The sequence below is a fragment of the Amia ocellicauda genome, chromosome 1 (assembly GCF_036373705.1).
Source record: "Amia ocellicauda isolate fAmiCal2 chromosome 1, fAmiCal2.hap1, whole genome shotgun sequence".
NCBI lineage: Eukaryota > Metazoa > Chordata > Actinopteri > Amiiformes > Amiidae > Amia > Amia ocellicauda.
Window position 1 is genome coordinate 58,962,838 of NC_089850.1, and position 18,710 is coordinate 58,981,547.

Consider the following 18,710-nt stretch of genomic DNA (forward strand, 5'->3'; position numbering starts at 1 on the left):
GGGTGCGGCTTATGTAATATGTTATGACATGAAAGAGAGAGAGGGGCAGAGACGGAGACACAGGTGACGTGCATTTCCTGAAACACCTGTGTGTCAGGTGTGCAGTAACAACATGGAGGCCCGCACGGCGCCGCTGCGCCCCTGACTCGGCGCCTCAGTGCTGCTGTGTCCGGCTCTTCGTCCGGCTCTTCGTCCGGCTCCGCGGATGTGGCGGCCAGGCCGGGTGGGCTCGCTGTCCCGCTGTGTTTTCCTCGTTGTCGGTGAGTTAAAACCAGTTTCTCTCCTGTTCGTCCGCGTCGACGTTTGTCTCTTCATACCCTGCGCAGTCGAACGTTGATGGCGTTCTTGTAGCGCAGATTCCCGCAGGCCTGCGCAGATCTGCAGAATCCCACCGATCCCATAGGCGGAGCCGCGCAGAGCTGCGACAATCTGCGCAACACGAACGCGACCAGACTAAATCCAAGAGCTATATTGTTTCTGATTGATTTACCTCGGAGATATCTCTCGTCAGGCGTGTTTATTTGTGTGTTTGTTGATTTATGTTTGACAATTGAACGAGCTGTTTAGCCACCTGGGAGGCGTCAGAATTAGTTTACGATGTTGAACTTGTTTGCTTTTGTTGAATTACTGCACAAACAGCGAGATTTACAACCCGGCCATTTTTATGAGTTTACACACGAATTAATGGGCTATAAATAATAATAATAATAATAATAATAATAATAATAATAATAATGTTCTTATCTGTCCGTGGATATTGGACGACAGATGTTAATCTGTCCCGAAACTGCCCGAGTCAACAGTGCCAACCCAGTACATCCACACAGCCGACATCAGAGCTGGTCTCTGCGCACTCCAACAAAACGATGATGATGATGATGATGATTATTATTATTATTATTCAGGTCAAGTCAGGTTTTGTTGTTAATAAACATTCAAATAATTGTTATAATTTAAATTCTTGACGGAAAATAATTTTAACGCACGCATTTACTTATAACAACACATTTGCTTACATCTTACTACGAAGTACTATTATTTACTTTCCATTACTGCAGATTGACTTGGATTTATATGTTCCATTAGGATTATTAAACCAAGTAACTGGAAGTAACTGGATAATTAAAATTACTTTTATTCTTTTTTAAGTAACTTAACTTATTATATTAAACAATTACAAGTATGTCTGTTTACTGAACATAGTACATAGTTTTACTGACAATTTACATTACTAGCAAGTGCCATCAAATATTGTACATTACTTAGAATCAGTACATTCATCTTAGCAGGATGGGTGGAATGGCCTCCTCTCATTTGTAAACTTGTAGAAGGGACACGTTTTTACTACTTTGAGTATTTTTATATATTAATTTAAGAACAATTATCATAATTATTTTGAGTGCAGCTTCTGAACCCCACTGATTCCCTATTAGCTGCATGTCTGTTATTCACTGATGTCGTCATTTGATTGATTATTGATTTAAAAGCCTGTGTGAGAATCCAATAATCAATACGTTGTTAGCAATTAAACAAACCTGCTGCTGTCCGTCGGGTTAATAGAGCAGCTAGGGGCAGGTCTGCATTGTGTTTGCTTGTGAAGTGCTGATAGTGAAACTGAAGGCTGATGGACCTTGTGTGTCTGCTAATATTAATTACTAAACCGGGCCCTGAAGAGCTGCTGTACAGTGTCCACTCCAACACATCTGCAGTCTGTACTGAGAGAATACTTTTGATTAGCTACCATTCTGAGCTTGTAATCAATTTTCCTTTTTATTCTTTTTTAAAGTACAAATTAAAGTAGAAATAAAGAACTAAAATCCACATCCTCTTTGTTTGTGAATGATCACCCTCCCCACAGCGAGTCGTACTAGAAGTGGAACCAGATGATTAATTGACACACACTGGTCCACCATACTCACAATAGGGAGCTCCACAATGCAGGGGACCACAGGAAGTGGGTGTGTGGCCCCTGAGGGGATTCCATTGTGCTTGAACAAGAGGAAGCTGCTCTGAAATCTGAGATTAGTTCACACTTAGAGCAAAATGTGGAGCAACAGCAAGTTCACACATAAATGCATGTTTTTAAGTTATTATAATGCTATTAATGGTTGTTGGTATTTTGGATAAAGGTATTTGGGTAGCAAGAAAAAACAAAACCTTTGATATGTTGAATTGCCTGAGCACTTTTGTGGAAGTGCAGAACTGCTCCCATAAATGTGACTGTATATAGTGACTGTGTATATATATAGCTGCATCTCCCCTCCTAACTCTCCCCGTCTCTCCCAGCAGTGAGTCTGGGGGCTGCCATGTACGTCCGGGCCCCCGCAGAGCTGGCAGGCTTCCAGGGCGAGGACATCACCCTCAAGTGCACTTTCCGCTCCGATTACAGCGACACACACCGGCTGTCAGCCAACTGGGCCTTCCGCCCCAAGACTGGGGGTCCGTTGGAGAGTGTGAGTCACTGCGCTGCTCTCGCTCAACAGGGAGAGATGGAAGTTTTAGTATTGTCCTGAGCACTCCACCAGATTCCCGTCAGTCTTTCTCCATGCAGCATCCAAACTCTGCAGCAGGGCCTGTGGAGAAGATCCACACAATGACATCATGGCCGGAGGGTGACATTCGATGCGTGTGCTCAGGCTTCATCTTGCTTCCCTCTATCTGCCTCTTCTGGTTTTTCTGGTAGTGACAGCTTTGTGGCAGCTTTTTCTGGTAGTGAGAGAGCTGTGCTGGGGAGGGCCAGCAGAGCGCAGCAGTGTGCTGAACAAGCCAACATTTCATAGCTAAACTGAGCTCTCCCTCCCTCCCTCCCTCCCTCCCGTGATGGTGCTGGAATTCCCCTAAAACAACGTCTTTAGTCACAATTCTGTAAAACCAGTCGTGGGCGAAAATGTAATGAGCTGTCAGGCGCCATCGAAGTTGGATGTTTTATGATTGACCATTTATAAATGATAAGTCAGAATAGACTCTCTTCTGAGTCGGCACTGACCGGCAGACAAGATCTGTGCCCCCCCACACATTGAGACCCATCATTGAGTATTGCTCTGCAAAACATGGGAGCTGGAGTCTCTGATTTAATGAGTGTCATCCCAGCAGGACCACTTCAACCACTTAGGGACCGCTGGGCGAAGGAGATACTGATTGTCCCCACACGAGTTATACTTCTTGCAATATTTGATTAGAAACCTCATTAGTAATTTAGTTTTAATAATGCTCTGAAAGTAAGTTTGTGAAATGCCCAAGTCTTTGTATTGTAGCCTCTGCCTTGTCCATTTTAAGTCTTTTAACTTTGTATTTATGTATTTGTTACAAATTATTAACACTGATCAGCTGCAACCTACTTCAATGCTGTTATCTAAACGAGTAATACAGACGACCTATTGATGAATTAGACTGTTTAAAAGAATAGAAAGCAATGGCAGCCACACTACAGGTAAGACAGAGAAACTGGACACATCCTTAAACTGGGGTTCAGTTTCTATGCACAAGCACACCAGACCCACAAACAGATGTATTGTGTTAAATGGCATTGAATCTTTAATCCAGAGAAAGTTTGTAGGCTGTGTTGTGGGCGTGGCCTAAATAGAGACCGCCATCCTTGGCTTCTGTCCCAAATTAACACTTCTGAGCAGCATCCCATTGAAGGCCCTGACAGTAATTGTATTGCAGTGTTTGCGGAGCTGGGATTTATAGTGACCTGTTATCAGCAATTTGTGGTTGTAGATAACGGAGCCATAAAGCTATAATCCTGGATTGCACAGCAGGGACTGAATATCTGATAGATCTACCACAGAGGAAAGCAAGACTTAAGAGTTCCTAAGGAGGGACTATAGTTTTTATCCCTGGTTCCATTTACAGCTGATCAATACTCTTAATATGTGTCCCTTATAAAGACAATGCCTTATTTTTCCACACAGGGTTTGCTGTTGAGTTTAGCACAAAATGTGAGGCTTTAGCAAATGGATTAAACGTATAATAATGTGTTTTGAGAGTATTGCTGCTGTGTGTGAATACCCTTAATGTGGGTTAATTACACCTCCCCATTCAGTCACGAAGTGTACAGATGAAGCTTTTCATGTGATGCTCTGTTATGAATATCATTCAACTATAAATATGATAATATCATTGCACACTACATCCCAATGTGTCCGCTACTTCAGTGATCGCTACTCTCGGGATCTGTCCAGTATGTGTTGTGAATAGGAAATGCAAAAAGCAGGGGCAGACTGGGACCAAAATACATGTTCGTTGAATATAGTCAAGTGCAGTATCCATACTCACACATACGGTTATATATGGAATAAGATCGCTGTTAAAACATTGGTCCTCCCCAAGAGGTTTCCACTTGTTCAGATGGACAGCATCTCTTTTCCAGGTCACACCACCTTATTCATCTTCCCTTCTTTTACGTGGTCCTCTTTTCATTCTCTATAGGAGAGCCCTTAGTGACGTATGTTCAGTATTTGCATATTTGTCCCAGACTGCACCACTGCCAACATTAAATAAGTTAATTTGCAAAACGAAATATGTTAAAAGATCGACTTTAGGCAAATGGAGTCTACACAAAAACACCCCAATGGTGTGTCTTAAACAGCGGGAGGAAACCAGCATTTCCTCGTTACTCTGAGAGTGAAACCATGAGTCTAAACGTTGACGCCGCGGACCCGGGCCCTGGTCCTGTGTGTCAGCACTCACCAGCTCTGGCTTCTCTTCAGCGCGCACAAGCCTTTCGCCTTTTACTAAAGACTTCCGTGGAGAGGAGCGTCCATGAGTTCCTACTAATTTTTTGCTCGCCCTGCCTCACGGCGGGGCTCATCGGCCGGTTAATAACAGACGAACTCGTGTTGACATCACTACGACTATGTCACAGTGGTCTACGTCACAGTGGTCTACGTCACAGGCGTCAGTTGCTGAATAGTGACGTGTATGCGAATCCGCTGAACTATATTTATAATACCGTTATAAGTTTGGACATGATTGGTAATTCAATTATATGAAAAACAAATGGCACTATTCTGTATTTTATAATACATTTATACCAAATTATCGTTTAAAATCCATCTGTAAATTATAGTTAATTTACTACTCTATTTTTACCTATTGCAATATAATATAAGGACATTAACTGCCAATAGTCTAAATTCAATTAAAATCTGCACATGAAAAGCATTTAGGAACAGGATATAAATCAGGTGTTGCAGTTAAACGACATTTCGGTTTAAAAATGATGAATCCCGATTTATAAAGTCCCATATAATTACAAAAGTACAAAACGCATAATAGCAACCCCACGTAATAAAATGCGTATTTGTTACGTCTGTCATGTGTTCTCCGAATCCGAATTAGCCCGCTGTCAGTGCACCGGGCTGCCTGTGTCCCACGGTGGAGACGATGTGAAGTGCGGCGCCGCAGTGCCCGTCACCTCGCGAAACAGCGACGGAAAATAACGGACCGTCTCTCGTGTGATTCGTCCTTGTGGTTTATACTCTGCGTCCATAAGGGGGCAGTGTCGCATTAACATCACAATCTAGAGAAACGAAACTCGATTTCTATGGTGCACCTACGATTGTATGGATGTACATTAACACACTGTTAATGACTTGTTACAGAAACTACACGCACACACACACATACAAATTGCGTCCTGTATGTGCAGATCTCTATTGTCTTGCTATAGTTGGCTGGACACGTAACACTAGAACATACATACACATATCTCTGCGTATGTGCATTTCTCCTGCATATCTGTTCTTATATGTTATTAAATATTGGAATTAAATACATATATGGCGTTTCTGCTGTTAACTCCTCAAAATGAATGAGCTGTAAATACGTCCAGCTCCAAATAAAGGCATTGCCTTTATAAAGTATTTATTAATCCAGCAAATCAGGTTGGACAACTCGATGTAAATAGTCTATTTAAATAAATACAATCCATTTTGTGAAATCATGACAACCTGCACATATTTTCACCAGAGTTTCACGCATGCGCACAGCGCAGCACATTCAGGATGTGTCTCTCTTTCAGTTCACCTAAGAACTGGAGACTTTTTGGGTCTTTCAGTTCTTTCAGTTCACAGACTGGGAATACACGGTTCTGCTATTTGATTCATTCATTTGGGGCGTGCACTTGCACCTTTGCTAGGCTGATAGGGGTTGACTGAGGCATACTCTAATTTGAGTCCGCTCTTAAAGAGTTGGTAACGTAAACGTTAGGCGAAGGCGAAACAGCCGTGCAACCATAATGGGGTAGCTCCGTCCAACACCAGGTTTAAAATCTTTACTCAGTAAATGCAACATGCAGTTAGTGGTGTTGCTGCATTTACGGAGACAACATGAATTCAGCCAACCGGAAGTACTGAACGAATCAAAGAGTCAAAAGAACCAGACCTTCGTACTGAACTGAATTGAAAGAACCAGTTCTCTGAAAATAACCGTAATTCCCGTCACTAGTTCTCCCTCCCCAGCCCATCCTTGATGACACTACTGCGCAGCAGCAGCTGAACCAGAACAGTCCCCACAGCGCCGCTCCAGTCTGGGCCCTATAGTCCCCACAGCGCCGCTCCAGTCTGGGCCCTATAGTCCCCACAGCGCCGCTCCAGTCTGGGCCCTATAGTCCCCACAGCGCCGCTCCAGTCTGGGCCCTATAGTCCCCACAGCGCCGCTCCAGTCTGGGCCCTATAGTCCCCACAGCACCGCTCCAGTCTGGGCTGTGTCATAGTCAAATGCTACCCGTGTTCATATTTTAAGCAATAATATATGTTACCCCTCATGGCCCATTTCCTGCGCAGCGTTTCCTGGACAGGTGGTCTGTGGGATCAGACAGCCATGCCTGTAGCCCTCAATGGGCCAAGGCTCTCAGACATCTGTCCTCTCAGGGTTAGGCACAATTATGAACCACAGATTAACCCAATTTCTCTGTGGTTATATTGGTAAAGTGCGCTCCATTCAGTGTGTGCGGGGAATTCTATTTTTACTTTCCAGCTTAAAGCTCTCGTGCCTGTCACCCATTTTCATACACATTAGCAGGTGTTGCTCCGGGTCACGGCTCGGTCGTCTCCATTATTAGCTGGTGAAAGGCAAGAGGAAGACCGCTTGAGAGGTTTACTGTGCAGTGTCAGGTGGGGTGGTGTGGACTTCTACATGTTTTTCCTGTTGTGTGAGACCTGTTGTGTGAGACCTGTTGTGTGAGACCTGTTGTACAAGACTCTTATCTTTGTCTTTCTTTTTATTATCAGTTTATTTCCTTGCCCTCGTTCTTTCTTAATTGAATTTTTTCCCTTTTCCCCATGGAAATGCACAACCGGGGTCCTAACACGCGTCGAGCCGAACTCTTCGTCGAGCCTAAACGAAACTGTGGAACGGGTCCGTCTCTACACGTATAGCTAAAAAGACACGAGGCAAAACAGCGAGCAGTTTCAAAGCAATGAGCGATGGACACCAGTTGTTAGAATGGTGGCCAATGGTCTTCTGCGTATCTGTGTGGAGTAGCAGATGTTTCCTCCAGGCCCAGTGAGTGACTGTCCCCTCTGTCTCTCTGTCTCTCGCTCTCTCCCAGGTCTTCCACTATCAGTCGGCGCCGTACCCTGCCACCGAGGGCCGCTTCAAGGACCGGGTGTCCTGGGCGGGGGACATCTCGTGGCGCGATGTCTCCATCCTCATCCGGAACCTCTCGCTCAGCGACAACGGCACCTTCACCTGCGCCGTCAAGAACCCCCCCGACGTCCACGGCCCCCTGGCCCAGACTGAGCTCTCTGTCACTCGCAGACGTGAGGCACCGGGGCGGGAGGGGGAGGGTCCTGGCCAAATGCAGCTGTGTTTGTGACGAATGAGTTGACATTCCAGTCTTATCTGTTATGTGTGCATGTCTTGGTGCATAGACTTCTTGAACTTGATATATTATGCAGGGCTTTTCATTTATATATATATATATATATATATATATATATATATATAACAGAGATAAATTAAAATGCTGAAAGGAAATCTACCCACTTGCCGCAAGAGAAAAGTATTTGATCAATGCATACGACCAGCTCGCTGAAGGGTTTGCTCACTTAATGCAAATATGATACAGAACTGCTGCGGACAACACAAAGGAACATGGAGAGATTACTGCTTGAAATAACTAATGAGAAGAGAGAGAGACAAAGAAATGAATGGATCCAAGAACAAACCAAAATATGTGACAATTGAAAGAGTGAAAATGTTAAAATGGCAATGGGCCGGACACACTGCAAGAACAGATCCGAGATGGACAAAGGAAGTTATTTAATGGATCCCAAGAGATGAAAAAAGACCTAGAAGATGATCTCATTGAAGATGGAAGATGAAATCATAAACCTGCAGACTTTACCTGGAAAAGAGAAGCTGTAGACAGACGCCAGTGGAAACATCTTGGGGAGCCTTCATCCAGCAGGGGACCTGTATAGTGATGGTGATGAATGTATGTTTAAAGCTGAGACTTGACTGACTGACTGGTTGATCACATTCTTGTCCTTTAAATGAAATGTTTTTGCATTCGATGTTTGTTTATTTGTGCTGAATGATTGTTGACGGTGCGGTGATAGAGTCTGCGGTCTCGTCCCCTCGCGCCGGGCTGACGGGTGTTGTCTCCCTACAGCGCCCTCACTTCGCTTCACGGGCTTCGCGGTACTGGTGCTGCTGGTGCTCCTGCCCTCCGCCCTGATCCTGCTGGTCCTGCTAGGGAGAGTGTGCTGCCGCTGCAGTTCCACGGAGACCCACAGTGGAGACTACAAGAAGTCTCCCATCGAAGTGCTGGAGGGGTAAGGGTAGCTCGCCTGTAGGATGGCTTCTAATCCAGTCAGAGGATTTGATCTCTTCCTGGTTTGCCACTCAAGTGTGTCCCAGAGGTGTTCTATCGCTGGAACTGAGGTCAGGACTCTGAGCCGGGCTGTTCTCCCTTAACCGGCTGTCTCCACTCCCAGCTCTGGGACAGGGTGCATTGTGGGTAGATGTACAGGGGTCCCTCACTGTGAAACCCATCAGTGCTGGCAGGGCCCTGTGGTCCCCAATATCACAACACTGCACTGACTGGGCTTGGGGCCCTTCACACACACCAGCCTCTACACATAGCACACCAGCTCTGGTACAATCCACTACCATTGCCTACCGTTACTTGGGTGAATGTGTAACACAATAATAATAACTGATAAGTGATAACTGTGTTGTCTCTGCAGAGAGGAGATCCCCCACCAGAGGGCCACTGCGAAGCACAAATCATGTGCCGTGTGCTGTGCCACATGTTTGGAGGTACGCCTTGTCTCCCTCTCTCTTTCTCTCTCTCTCTCTCTCTCTCTCTCTCTCAGGTCCAGCGTTAGTCAATTGGGGGCTGGGGGCAGAATTGAACCCCCTTCAAAACAAGCATATTGAACATTATTGCGATCGTTTTTAAAACGCCCCCTCAACATCAGACAATGTCATAACAGTATGAGTGCTTTTTGGAGCAATCATGGTGATTTGTTAGATGTGGACCCTTCTTCCTTTCACAAATGCATTGTGTATGAAAACTGGAGACTTGATCTTATGGTAGAGTGGAGGCACAGGGTGAGCTGCCGTAGCAGAGTGGGACTGTAGCAGACAATAGCAGACAATAAGGCAGTGGCTTCATGTTGTAGAGATTGATGAGCAAGGCATTTGACAATAACAATTGCAGAAGCGACTTGTAAGGCGTCTAGAAGTGCTGCCACACAGGGTCCATATGGGATCTGTGTGCCTGTGGATAGGAGGTGTGGAGTCTCTGTTTTCAGTCCAGGTGTGGTAAGAAGGGTTAAAGGATCCTGTCCTCTAAGGAAGGTGAGGCTAATAAAAGATCATCTACACAATGACCCGGAGTAGAGCCAGACAGCAACACAACATCATCTCAATCCTGTTTGCAGAATTGGGGAAACAGACAGGGGCTTTCAGTGTAGCCTTGCGGAAGTGGAGTCCAAGCCCCCATAACTGAAAACAAAAAAGGACTTGTCTCTCTGGATGTGTGGGTTTTGAAGGCAGAGATCAACAGCAGTACAGTGTGTAGCAGAGGCCAGAAGGGAAGGGGGTATAGTGGCAGATTGGGTACTATAGGAGAGGAGGGAAGACTAGTGGCATTGACCACTCCCCAATCTCAAATCCTGACAGGTGCCATTTCCTGGGTTCTTGACCAGAAACATTGCAGTGTTACAGGGGCTTTTAGTAGGAATAATTCTAAACATCACTATCATTGTTATTAGTAATGCAACCATGCTATCTTTCCCTTGTACATTGTGGTTTTGTTAACACTTGTTGAGCCTTCTGTCTCTCACATAGTCATCTCGGCGTATCGATTGAAATGCTGTCTGGCGGGTGTGCGGCAGGAACTGAGCAACAGTCACTGCCCCCCCATGCTGCAGTCCTCATGATCGAGGTTCTGTATCATTGATAGTACTGGAGATGATGTCATCAACAAAATAAAACAAACTCCATTCTTTTCTGTTATAATGGACACTATGAAGGGCATTTGTAAGGTTGACTACAAGATCTGAATTTTCCATAATGTCAGTGTTGACTGTGAAAATGCCCGACCAAGTGCGGTTGTAAAGATAAACTGATCATTTTGGTTTTGTTGAAACTGAGGATCAAAGTGGGGCAGGTATTGAATCTTCAATAATATTTAGAAATAGGCAACTGTGCTCCCTAACTCCAGCCCTGCTATCGCTCTCTCTTGCTCGCTCTCTCTCGCTCTCTCTCTCTCCGTCAGTACTCTCCTCCCCAGACACAGTGAGATCCACGATTTTTGGTTAAATGTTCCAATGTCTTCTCCTGCAGGACTTGGACCATGAGGAGTACTACATCCCAGTCCAGCAACAGCTGGAGGAGCCTGTTGCCGAGTCTCATTGCTAGCTCCCCCTGCCGGTGACTGTGGGTGTTATAGGACTGACTCCTCTCCACCCCCCTGCCGTCTCGCACTGTACTGGGGCTCTCGGGAGATGGGGACTGCTCCCGACTCTCCCTCCATCCCTCACAGAGAAATCCCTCTCAAGTCTCCAGACTGTATAAGACTCTGGCTGCCAGAGCACCGAGAATCATTGCCAGACAGAGCTGTGTGTGTCAGACCTGAGTATACCGTACTGACCGACCGACAGTGGTCAGTTACTGGTGGCACCATAACACAGCAGTAAGACCTTTGCACAACAGTCTTCACTGGTTCAATTGGTCAGATCAGTCTGTTTCAAACACACACACGCGCACACACACACACCTGTGTAATGAAGGATTGCTTTAAGATGTCAGTTCTTGTCTCCTGGGCATTTTCCAAGGTGGTTATTTCCTCTAAACATTGAATTATCACTTTATTTTATTGTGAAGCCAGGCTATGGCTTATTGTACAATTGCTATATTGAAAGGTTTATTTTTGATTATGTGTTATTATTTTGATGTGCATCACTTCTCTCCCCCTGACTCTGATTGGCACTCGTCTGGGAGTTAACCTAAGTAAGAAACCACTTGTTTCCTTTTTAATTTATTTAAACTTCTACCTAATGTCTTCCGTTCTTGTTCAGTGCAATCCTGTCATTCTGAAAGGGCTTTAACGTCTCTCAAAACAAGCTACTCGTATCCACTAAATCAGTTCTGGAAACAGAAAGTGGTATAGCACACACATCTTGCAAGACGTTTGACACTTGTGTGGCTTGACGCAAAAGCGACGAAACGCAAGCTTTGGTTATTGTGACAGTATCTGCAATTGTGCACTTTAACGCTCTGGCTGTGAGAAACACGGGCCAAAGGAAGGCTTTCTACATGCATTAAACCCTAAACTGGAATCTGTACCTGTTCATAAGAGCACTCCCAGGAGTAGCTATTAGTTTTAAACCTGCAGCCAAAGTGAAATGCTTCCTCAGACGCTTCTCGTAGCAGCTGTGTGTGCTTTGTGGCGTTCAGGTCGGTGTCCCATTAATTCCCCTTTCTTTGTCCCCATTGGGGTGTGTGTTTGTGAATTATTGTGTATGTGGGCCTGTGCGTGTGTGTGTGTGTGATGTGCAGAACCTGGCATTGTGTGTCCTGCAGGACTAAAGGAGATGATTATTTAATAAACTTATATTTCTATATTTTAAGTGTTCTGTGGAAATGGTTTCGACAGATTCACTTGTATACGGAAGTGCTCTTTGTATGTGTGTATGTATGTATGTGAGGAACCAGTGAGGTACCAGTGAGGAAAAAAGTTGGCAATGCCTGGCAGAAGAGAAAAAAAATTAAAAAATAAACCGTAGCGCTTGAATTAACAAGTGACAGTGTTACAAGACGTTATTGTTCTGCTCCATGCCTGCCAGACCAGATAGTGTTAGTTTCCATATTAACTCAGTCTTGATAATAGTCTAAAGTGTGTGACCTGTTGCCCTGATGTTTGGTACTGTGCCTGTGGATGCGTCACTCCAAAAATACATAAATGAGTACATAAAGCATCTTTCAAACCCCAGAAACCGAAAAAAAAAGGTTAAGAAAGGTCAATGTGACTGAGCATATTTAGGCAATATTGTTAATGATCATCTAAACCAGTGGTTCTCTAAGTGTGGCCCCCAGACCCCCAGTGGGCCACGCCCGGCCCTGCTGGTGCTCCGCAGGATGATGCAAACGCAGGTTTATACGGAAATAATGACCGTGTTTATACATTTTTGTTTCAGACTGGAATTAATATTTTCCTGATCATGTCATGTAAAAATGAATGGAGATAAACGACCCTGATTAAAATGAAATAATATTTTCTGTTGAATGCTTTTCATGGATGATGTTTCATGTCTTTACGGGTGGAGTGAGACATTCCTCCTGAGCAGAGACCTCTGTATTTTGTTGAGTGTGTGTGTGTGTGTGTGTATTTGGGTGCTCTGTGCCCGCTGAGTATACAAAATTAATGGAACAGGATCCCGTCTTTTTATCACCGGCGTCAGTTCATCACCAATTTGCACACATATATATATATATATATATATGTGTTGGCGCTGTTCACGGGGTGGACTCTGCGGTCGGGGGGTAATATTCAGTGATGCTCATGCAGGGGCTGTTGCCAGTACCAGCCATGTCAGAGAATGGTCTCTGTCACCCGCAGCGCTGGAGGTGTTGTTTAGCTGTCTGACACATTTCTTGAAACTGAGACACACACTTGTTTGTCTGTTTGTCAACCAAGGCAGTGGACCATTGAATTATTGTTTTTGCTGTTATTATGATTATTTATTTCTCAGCAGATGCCCTTATCCAGTAGTACAATTCACACAATAAGCATGGCAAAAGTGCAATTTATTTATATAAACTTCTCAAAAAACAGCTCTACACAATTTAGACATTTATATGAATTTCTAATTAGAGGAGAAAGTAACAAGGACTGCCTCTGTGTTTGGCTAGGGTTCAAAAAGGAGAGGAAATAGCATGTGTGTTCTGCAATTATATCTAAAAATGCATATATATATATAATATATATATATTATATATATATATATATATATATATATATATCAAGAAAATAGGAAGTTGAACTGCACCAGTGTATTACTGGGGTTGCCTGGGGGTCATAAGATCACAGCTGGCTGCTTGAGGTGTTATTTTCACAGGTGTTTTTGACACTGTGCATGTTTTACACACCCCACATTTGACCCACTCACTATCACAGCAAGCCCCTCCCTGCCACCAGCTCTGAGCAGCGCCACGTTTGGGTTTGTGGGAAGATCCAGGCAGATCAGCTTCCAATTAAGATTTTGTTTTTGCCTGTCGGGTCCAGGAGTCGTTAAATGGGTGTTCTCCTGGATCAGAGCTGGAAAATCTATCTGTGTAGAAAAGACATCAGCCTTTATTACATACATACATATAGCCTCAGTTCAGGAGGTTTTATAAATCACCCTTAGGTCATAGAATTATAAAAACCTCCAAACATTTCATTCTGATCAATTAAGCAGGTGTTGTTCTGATAAGCCTTCAAACACCTGAGCTCCAGACATTGTTAGAGCCAGTGGACTTGCTTATGAAGAACAAACACTTGTCACCATTCTTTAGAAACTGGGGATCTGTGGGTTAACAACAAACCCAAAATGGCAACTAACTGGACTGGGCACAACCAGGGTTCGAGAGCCGCCATCTAATCTCCGCTATCGGTACCTTTGGTGAAAAACCATATATGGAAATAAGTGGTAGGTGTCAGCGCCTGGGCAGTTATCTTCTGCGAAGAGGAGCAGGATGTGTCGGGGTGTGGAAACACAACAAATTAAGTCACACTGAAACACTGAGTGTTTTTTTGGAAGTGAAAGTGCAAAGGAAGGTATTTCACTTCCCCCACCCAGCCACAGCCAGACAGCAGAGGAGCGATGCATCTGCACTGCTCTGTGTGAGGATACCGTACGGAAACAAGCGTGCCTCTCGTCTGGCAGGACCTGGTGCTGCAGCTCGACACCCTGGCCTGACCTTTGCCTCCGTCTGTGTCTCACTCAGGTAGGACCGGGGCGTTTGATGCCCTGCAGCTTGTGTGTTTACCTTCGTCTCAGGACACTGCATTCCTGGGCTTTTTGAATTATTTCCAACCCTTGCCGCAGTGGTTTGGCGGTCCCCCACTGCCCCGAGGGGCCACAGTCCCGTAGAGTTTGTGGCTCCCTTTCAATCCCCTTTCCCTGCTGTCAGCCCGGACTCACTTCTCAATTGGGGATGAACAAATCTGTGAGCTCAGGTGTAATATAACTCAGTAGACCCTATTTGGCTGGACTGTGTTGTGTTGTGTTCTGTCGAGCTGTGCTGTGCTGTGCTGTACTGTGGCCCCTTTTCTAGACTAAAGTACTAAAAACAAAACTGTGTCAGTCATTGTACAATGCGGTGACCTTTCGTTTAACTCAAAGCACCTCCCCACCCCTCAACACACACGACGCACACGCTTTGTAGTTTGATCGTGGTTGCTGGTGACGGACACAAAACTAGGTTTGCGTTTGTAATTTCCTTTGTAGTTGCCTTCTCACCTCAACTTCAACTGATGGAAACCTGGTATCGGTCTCATGGAGACGCGCTGGAAACTCAACACAGGGCTTGTCCTGCTACACACAGGCACCCAGGGACTGAAGCGAACACGCGCCGTCGCAGGTCTGAGCGTGGCACGAAGCGCACGCCAGGTCGTGTATGCCGTGTATTTTTAATTCACTAGACGCGCAGTGGCTTCAACAACGGCACGCGACGCCACCACAACAGCCCTGCTTAACAAGCCAAACATGTTATAAGCCAAAACTCAATGACGAAAGGGTGCAATGCCTCTGGTGAGTGTCAGTGTCTTTGCATTTGAAGGCAAATTTAAAATCATGTCCCGTTTCAAAAAGGTCCCAGTGTCTGTGCAGCCATATGATCACTCTATAGTCCAGGGATGGCAAACCTTTTTTGTCTGGAGTGCCCAAAGTCTGGTTTGTATACTTTGCTAAGTGCCAAAGGGTGCCAATGATAAATTAGGGATATAAAAGTTTATACAGAGGCTAAACAGCATTTCATTTAACTAATATTGATTAAGAGGTTTAAGTTATTAATCAAACATGCCATCAAAACAAACCACAAAACAGAAAAATCTAAAAAAAAAAGTATGCACAGAGGGAACCATCCCACCCACCCACCACCTGCATCCACTGCCAACCTCCCCCCACCATGAACCTCCCCCTTATCTCTGTGGTCTGGAGAGCAAGTGCAGCTGCAGAGTATGAAGCTGAATGAAGCGAAGCACATATTCTTCCCCAAAAATATTAAAAATAAGCAGGTTCCATTTTTGCTTACAGCTTATTGTCAATTTACAAATATAATAAAGCAATAGTAATAGCACTTCACTAGCTCGGTCATTTTTGGAATATGTTCCTTTTTATTTTGGACAATGCGAATCTTTAATCCTCATTCAAATTAAATCAATCAATCTTAATTGTATGGAACACCATGCCAAAGCATGTTACAACATTAAAGACTAAAGAATAAGTGCATCATACAATTAACACGTCATTTAATGTTGCTGTATTTCTACAGTGCAGTAAAATTCATTAATCACATTTCGTCACGCATTAAGTTTGAGGATTATAATGCTAAAGTGCATTTAAAAACCCCATTAAAATCACAATCTACCCCAAAAACAAAGTCCCACAGATTCCCTCATTGCCCTGCTGTTACACACAAGAAGTTTGCTCATTTGGCTGCATTAGTAACCCTTCCATATTGTTTTTTTGTTTTGTTTGCACTTGCACTCAATCATTATCAATGCACCTTTTATTTTTAAAAGTGTTTATTTACTCAATATCCACTGCTTTCACATTTTGTAAAATAACTAAAACTGGTAGATTAATATACATTGTGTGGCACTGATGTTTAAAGACATAAATGATGCAGTGGTATCAATCTACAGTGAGTATGAGTGTGCACAAATAACAAGAACCCGACCTAACCATGAATATTCAGACAATAACGTGAGCTGATGCTGGTTTCTGTTCCAACCGATTCCTCAATTACTTAATTTGTCAAATTATTTTTTCAATTATATTTTTGAGCGGTATTTTACAGTTGATTGTCTAAAAGTGCATTTGATTCATGGTACAGTTGCTTATAAAATATCCCAGGGCCTGGATAGGTGTTTAAATGTATCTATCGGTCTAATTAAACAATTAGACCAATTAAGACATTGCCGAGTCTGTTGGAAGGAAAACCAGCCCTCCAGGGCTTGAGTTTGAGATCACTGTTTTAAGGCCTAGCAGAGGACTGACACGTATGTTGACATCTGCCACAATCAAGAGGTGAGCATTTTGTTGCGAAGCCCCATTTTCACAAATGAGTCACAACCAGGGTTTGCAGTAAATAAGAAAAAACAACAACTGATGAATCATACAGAAACTGCAATCCACTTTATTAAAACACTAGCAGTTAAAGTGACAGTTATATGTTTTTACTGGCATTATTAATATTGATAATAATAATAATAATAATAATAATAATAATATTATTATTATTATTATTATTATTATTATTGAGTTATTCATTTGGCACCGTTCTAGTCTGGGCCCTATAGTCCACACAGCGCTATAATCTGGGCACTATAGTCCCCACAGCGCCGCTCCAGTCTGGGCCCTATAGTCCCCACAGCGCCGCTCCAGTCTGGGCCCTATAGTCCCCACAGCACCACTCCAGTCTGGGCCCTATAGTCCCCACAGTGCCGCTCCAGTCTGGGCCCTATAGTCCCCACAGCGCTGGAAAGCTGTGCATTGCATACATACAATCAGGGCCCAGGGCAACACACTCGCACAATGACTGCTTTCATCCATGCATGACGCACAGTTTATCATACAGTCTGAAGAAGCACCCTGTAGTCTTTTGAAATTACTAGCATTTCCACAAAGGGCTTACAGGGTTTGTGTTGCTTATGGAAGAGAGCGTGACAGTTACATTACCTTTATGTATGGGTGGAACTGAGAGAGGCTGGGGTTAGCGGGTTTGAAAAGAGGTACACATGTCTGTGAGTCACTGGGGGAAATCAGTTCCTGAGCTGCCTGTGCTGCTCTCCGCTGGGCAGCTCAGGAGCCCCTTTGCTCCATTCCTCCCTCTGTACTTCTAGTTCTGCGGTCCTGCACCCCAACTCTTGCTGCCTTATCTTACTCCTCTGTTGTTGTTTTTTCCAACCCGACCACCCTCTCTCTCTGTATAGTTTGTTTTTACTCGTGTATGCAATGTGTAACCTTTTGCATAACTTTAAAAAGGTGCTTATTGCGTGCCTACACATATATACATAGATCCATATATAGTTGTATGTAGAGAACAGCTCAGCCCGTTGCTGAAGAGCTGTGTGATTGTTTCGTCAGCGCTCAGGTGTGACAGTTTAAGATGCAGCAGCTGTGAAGCCGCAACACTCACGTCGCATTAGATTTGTGGCGCATAATTAAAACAAAACCCTTATTATTACATTATGGTAGGCTTATCTAAAGCTTTCTTTTTTATGATGATGATGGTGATGCGGACTCAAAGCACTGAACCCACGGGACATTTCAGAGTGGAGAAAGTGTTCAATTCATCCACTTCATTGTGTAACTAGACCAGGTGAGGAGCCGAGCTTGACTGGAGCTATACCCAGCAGACACTGTGGCCCCCATTACTGGAGTCAACCCCAAACCCAACCCAACCCCCCCACGACCCTCCAGCGTTTATCTGGAAAAACCTGAAGTAAACTGGGGGAGGAAAGGGGGCCTTCATCGCCACAGAAACCCCTCAGCTGCTCTTTTGTGACGTTTTCTGCAACAAACGATCTTTGCTTTAAATACAGGATTCACCGCAGCGCGTCCTCGCGTTATTTCTGCTTTTTAATCATGTTTATCCCACACTAGAGCGGAAATAGCACTAAAATACAGACTTCCTTAATTGTTTTGTTCCGCATAAGTCATTGTTCAAATATTTATTTGGGGGATTTGAAGTGGACATTGCAGCTACTTAACTGGAATTGGGTCACTTCCTAATTATTATTTTTTCAAATAAGCATCTCAGTATCGTTGTATTTTTTATCATTCACAGCATGTTGACTGCTTTGGATATATATTTGTGTTTTGTCTCCAATCTGGGTATTAAATTGTATTTAAACGACTCTGTTCAGTTACAATGTATCAAATAGGCAGTTTTGCAAGTTCGGATCATATACACTCTCACTGCAAGTGTTAAAAAGGCATACTTAAAAAACAGTTATACAATTATATATACTATATATTAAT

At 44.0% G+C, this 18,710-nt stretch overlaps 2 protein-coding genes and 1 non-coding gene across 5 annotated transcripts in view; all 3 read left to right on the forward strand.

Moving 5' to 3' along the window:
* The first annotated feature begins 51 nt into the window (after positions 1–51).
* Positions 52–12,745, forward strand: mpzl3 (myelin protein zero-like 3). Of its 2 annotated transcripts, none has more exons than XM_066711216.1 (6): positions 52–260; positions 2,290–2,453; positions 7,556–7,766; positions 8,621–8,783; positions 9,198–9,270; positions 10,804–12,745. In XM_066711216.1, exons 1-6 carry the CDS (start codon positions 206–208, stop codon positions 10,876–10,878), a joined length of 741 nt encoding a protein of 246 aa, XP_066567313.1. In that variant the 5' UTR covers positions 52–205; the 3' UTR covers positions 10,879–12,745. The 2 variants fall into 2 exon arrangements, with proteins under 2 accessions (XP_066567313.1, XP_066567305.1); XM_066711208.1 differs by having other exon boundaries at positions 54–260; positions 2,287–2,453.
* On the forward strand, positions 4,693–4,810 carry LOC136760100 (U5 spliceosomal RNA). Its single transcript, XR_010820150.1, has one exon. It is a non-coding gene; the product is annotated as a U5 spliceosomal RNA (small nuclear RNA).
* A 1,388-nt stretch (positions 12,746–14,133) lies between the features above and the next one.
* LOC136754950 (uncharacterized) overlaps positions 14,134–18,710 on the forward strand; it is a 17,269-nt gene continuing 12,692 nt past the window's right edge. The window contains exon 1 of one of the 2 annotated variants that reach the window (XM_066711242.1): positions 14,134–14,448. The gene's annotated coding sequence lies outside the window, so the exon portion shown is untranslated. The remainder of the gene's footprint in view (positions 14,449–18,710) is intronic. The other variant, XM_066711271.1, reaches the window with a different exon arrangement.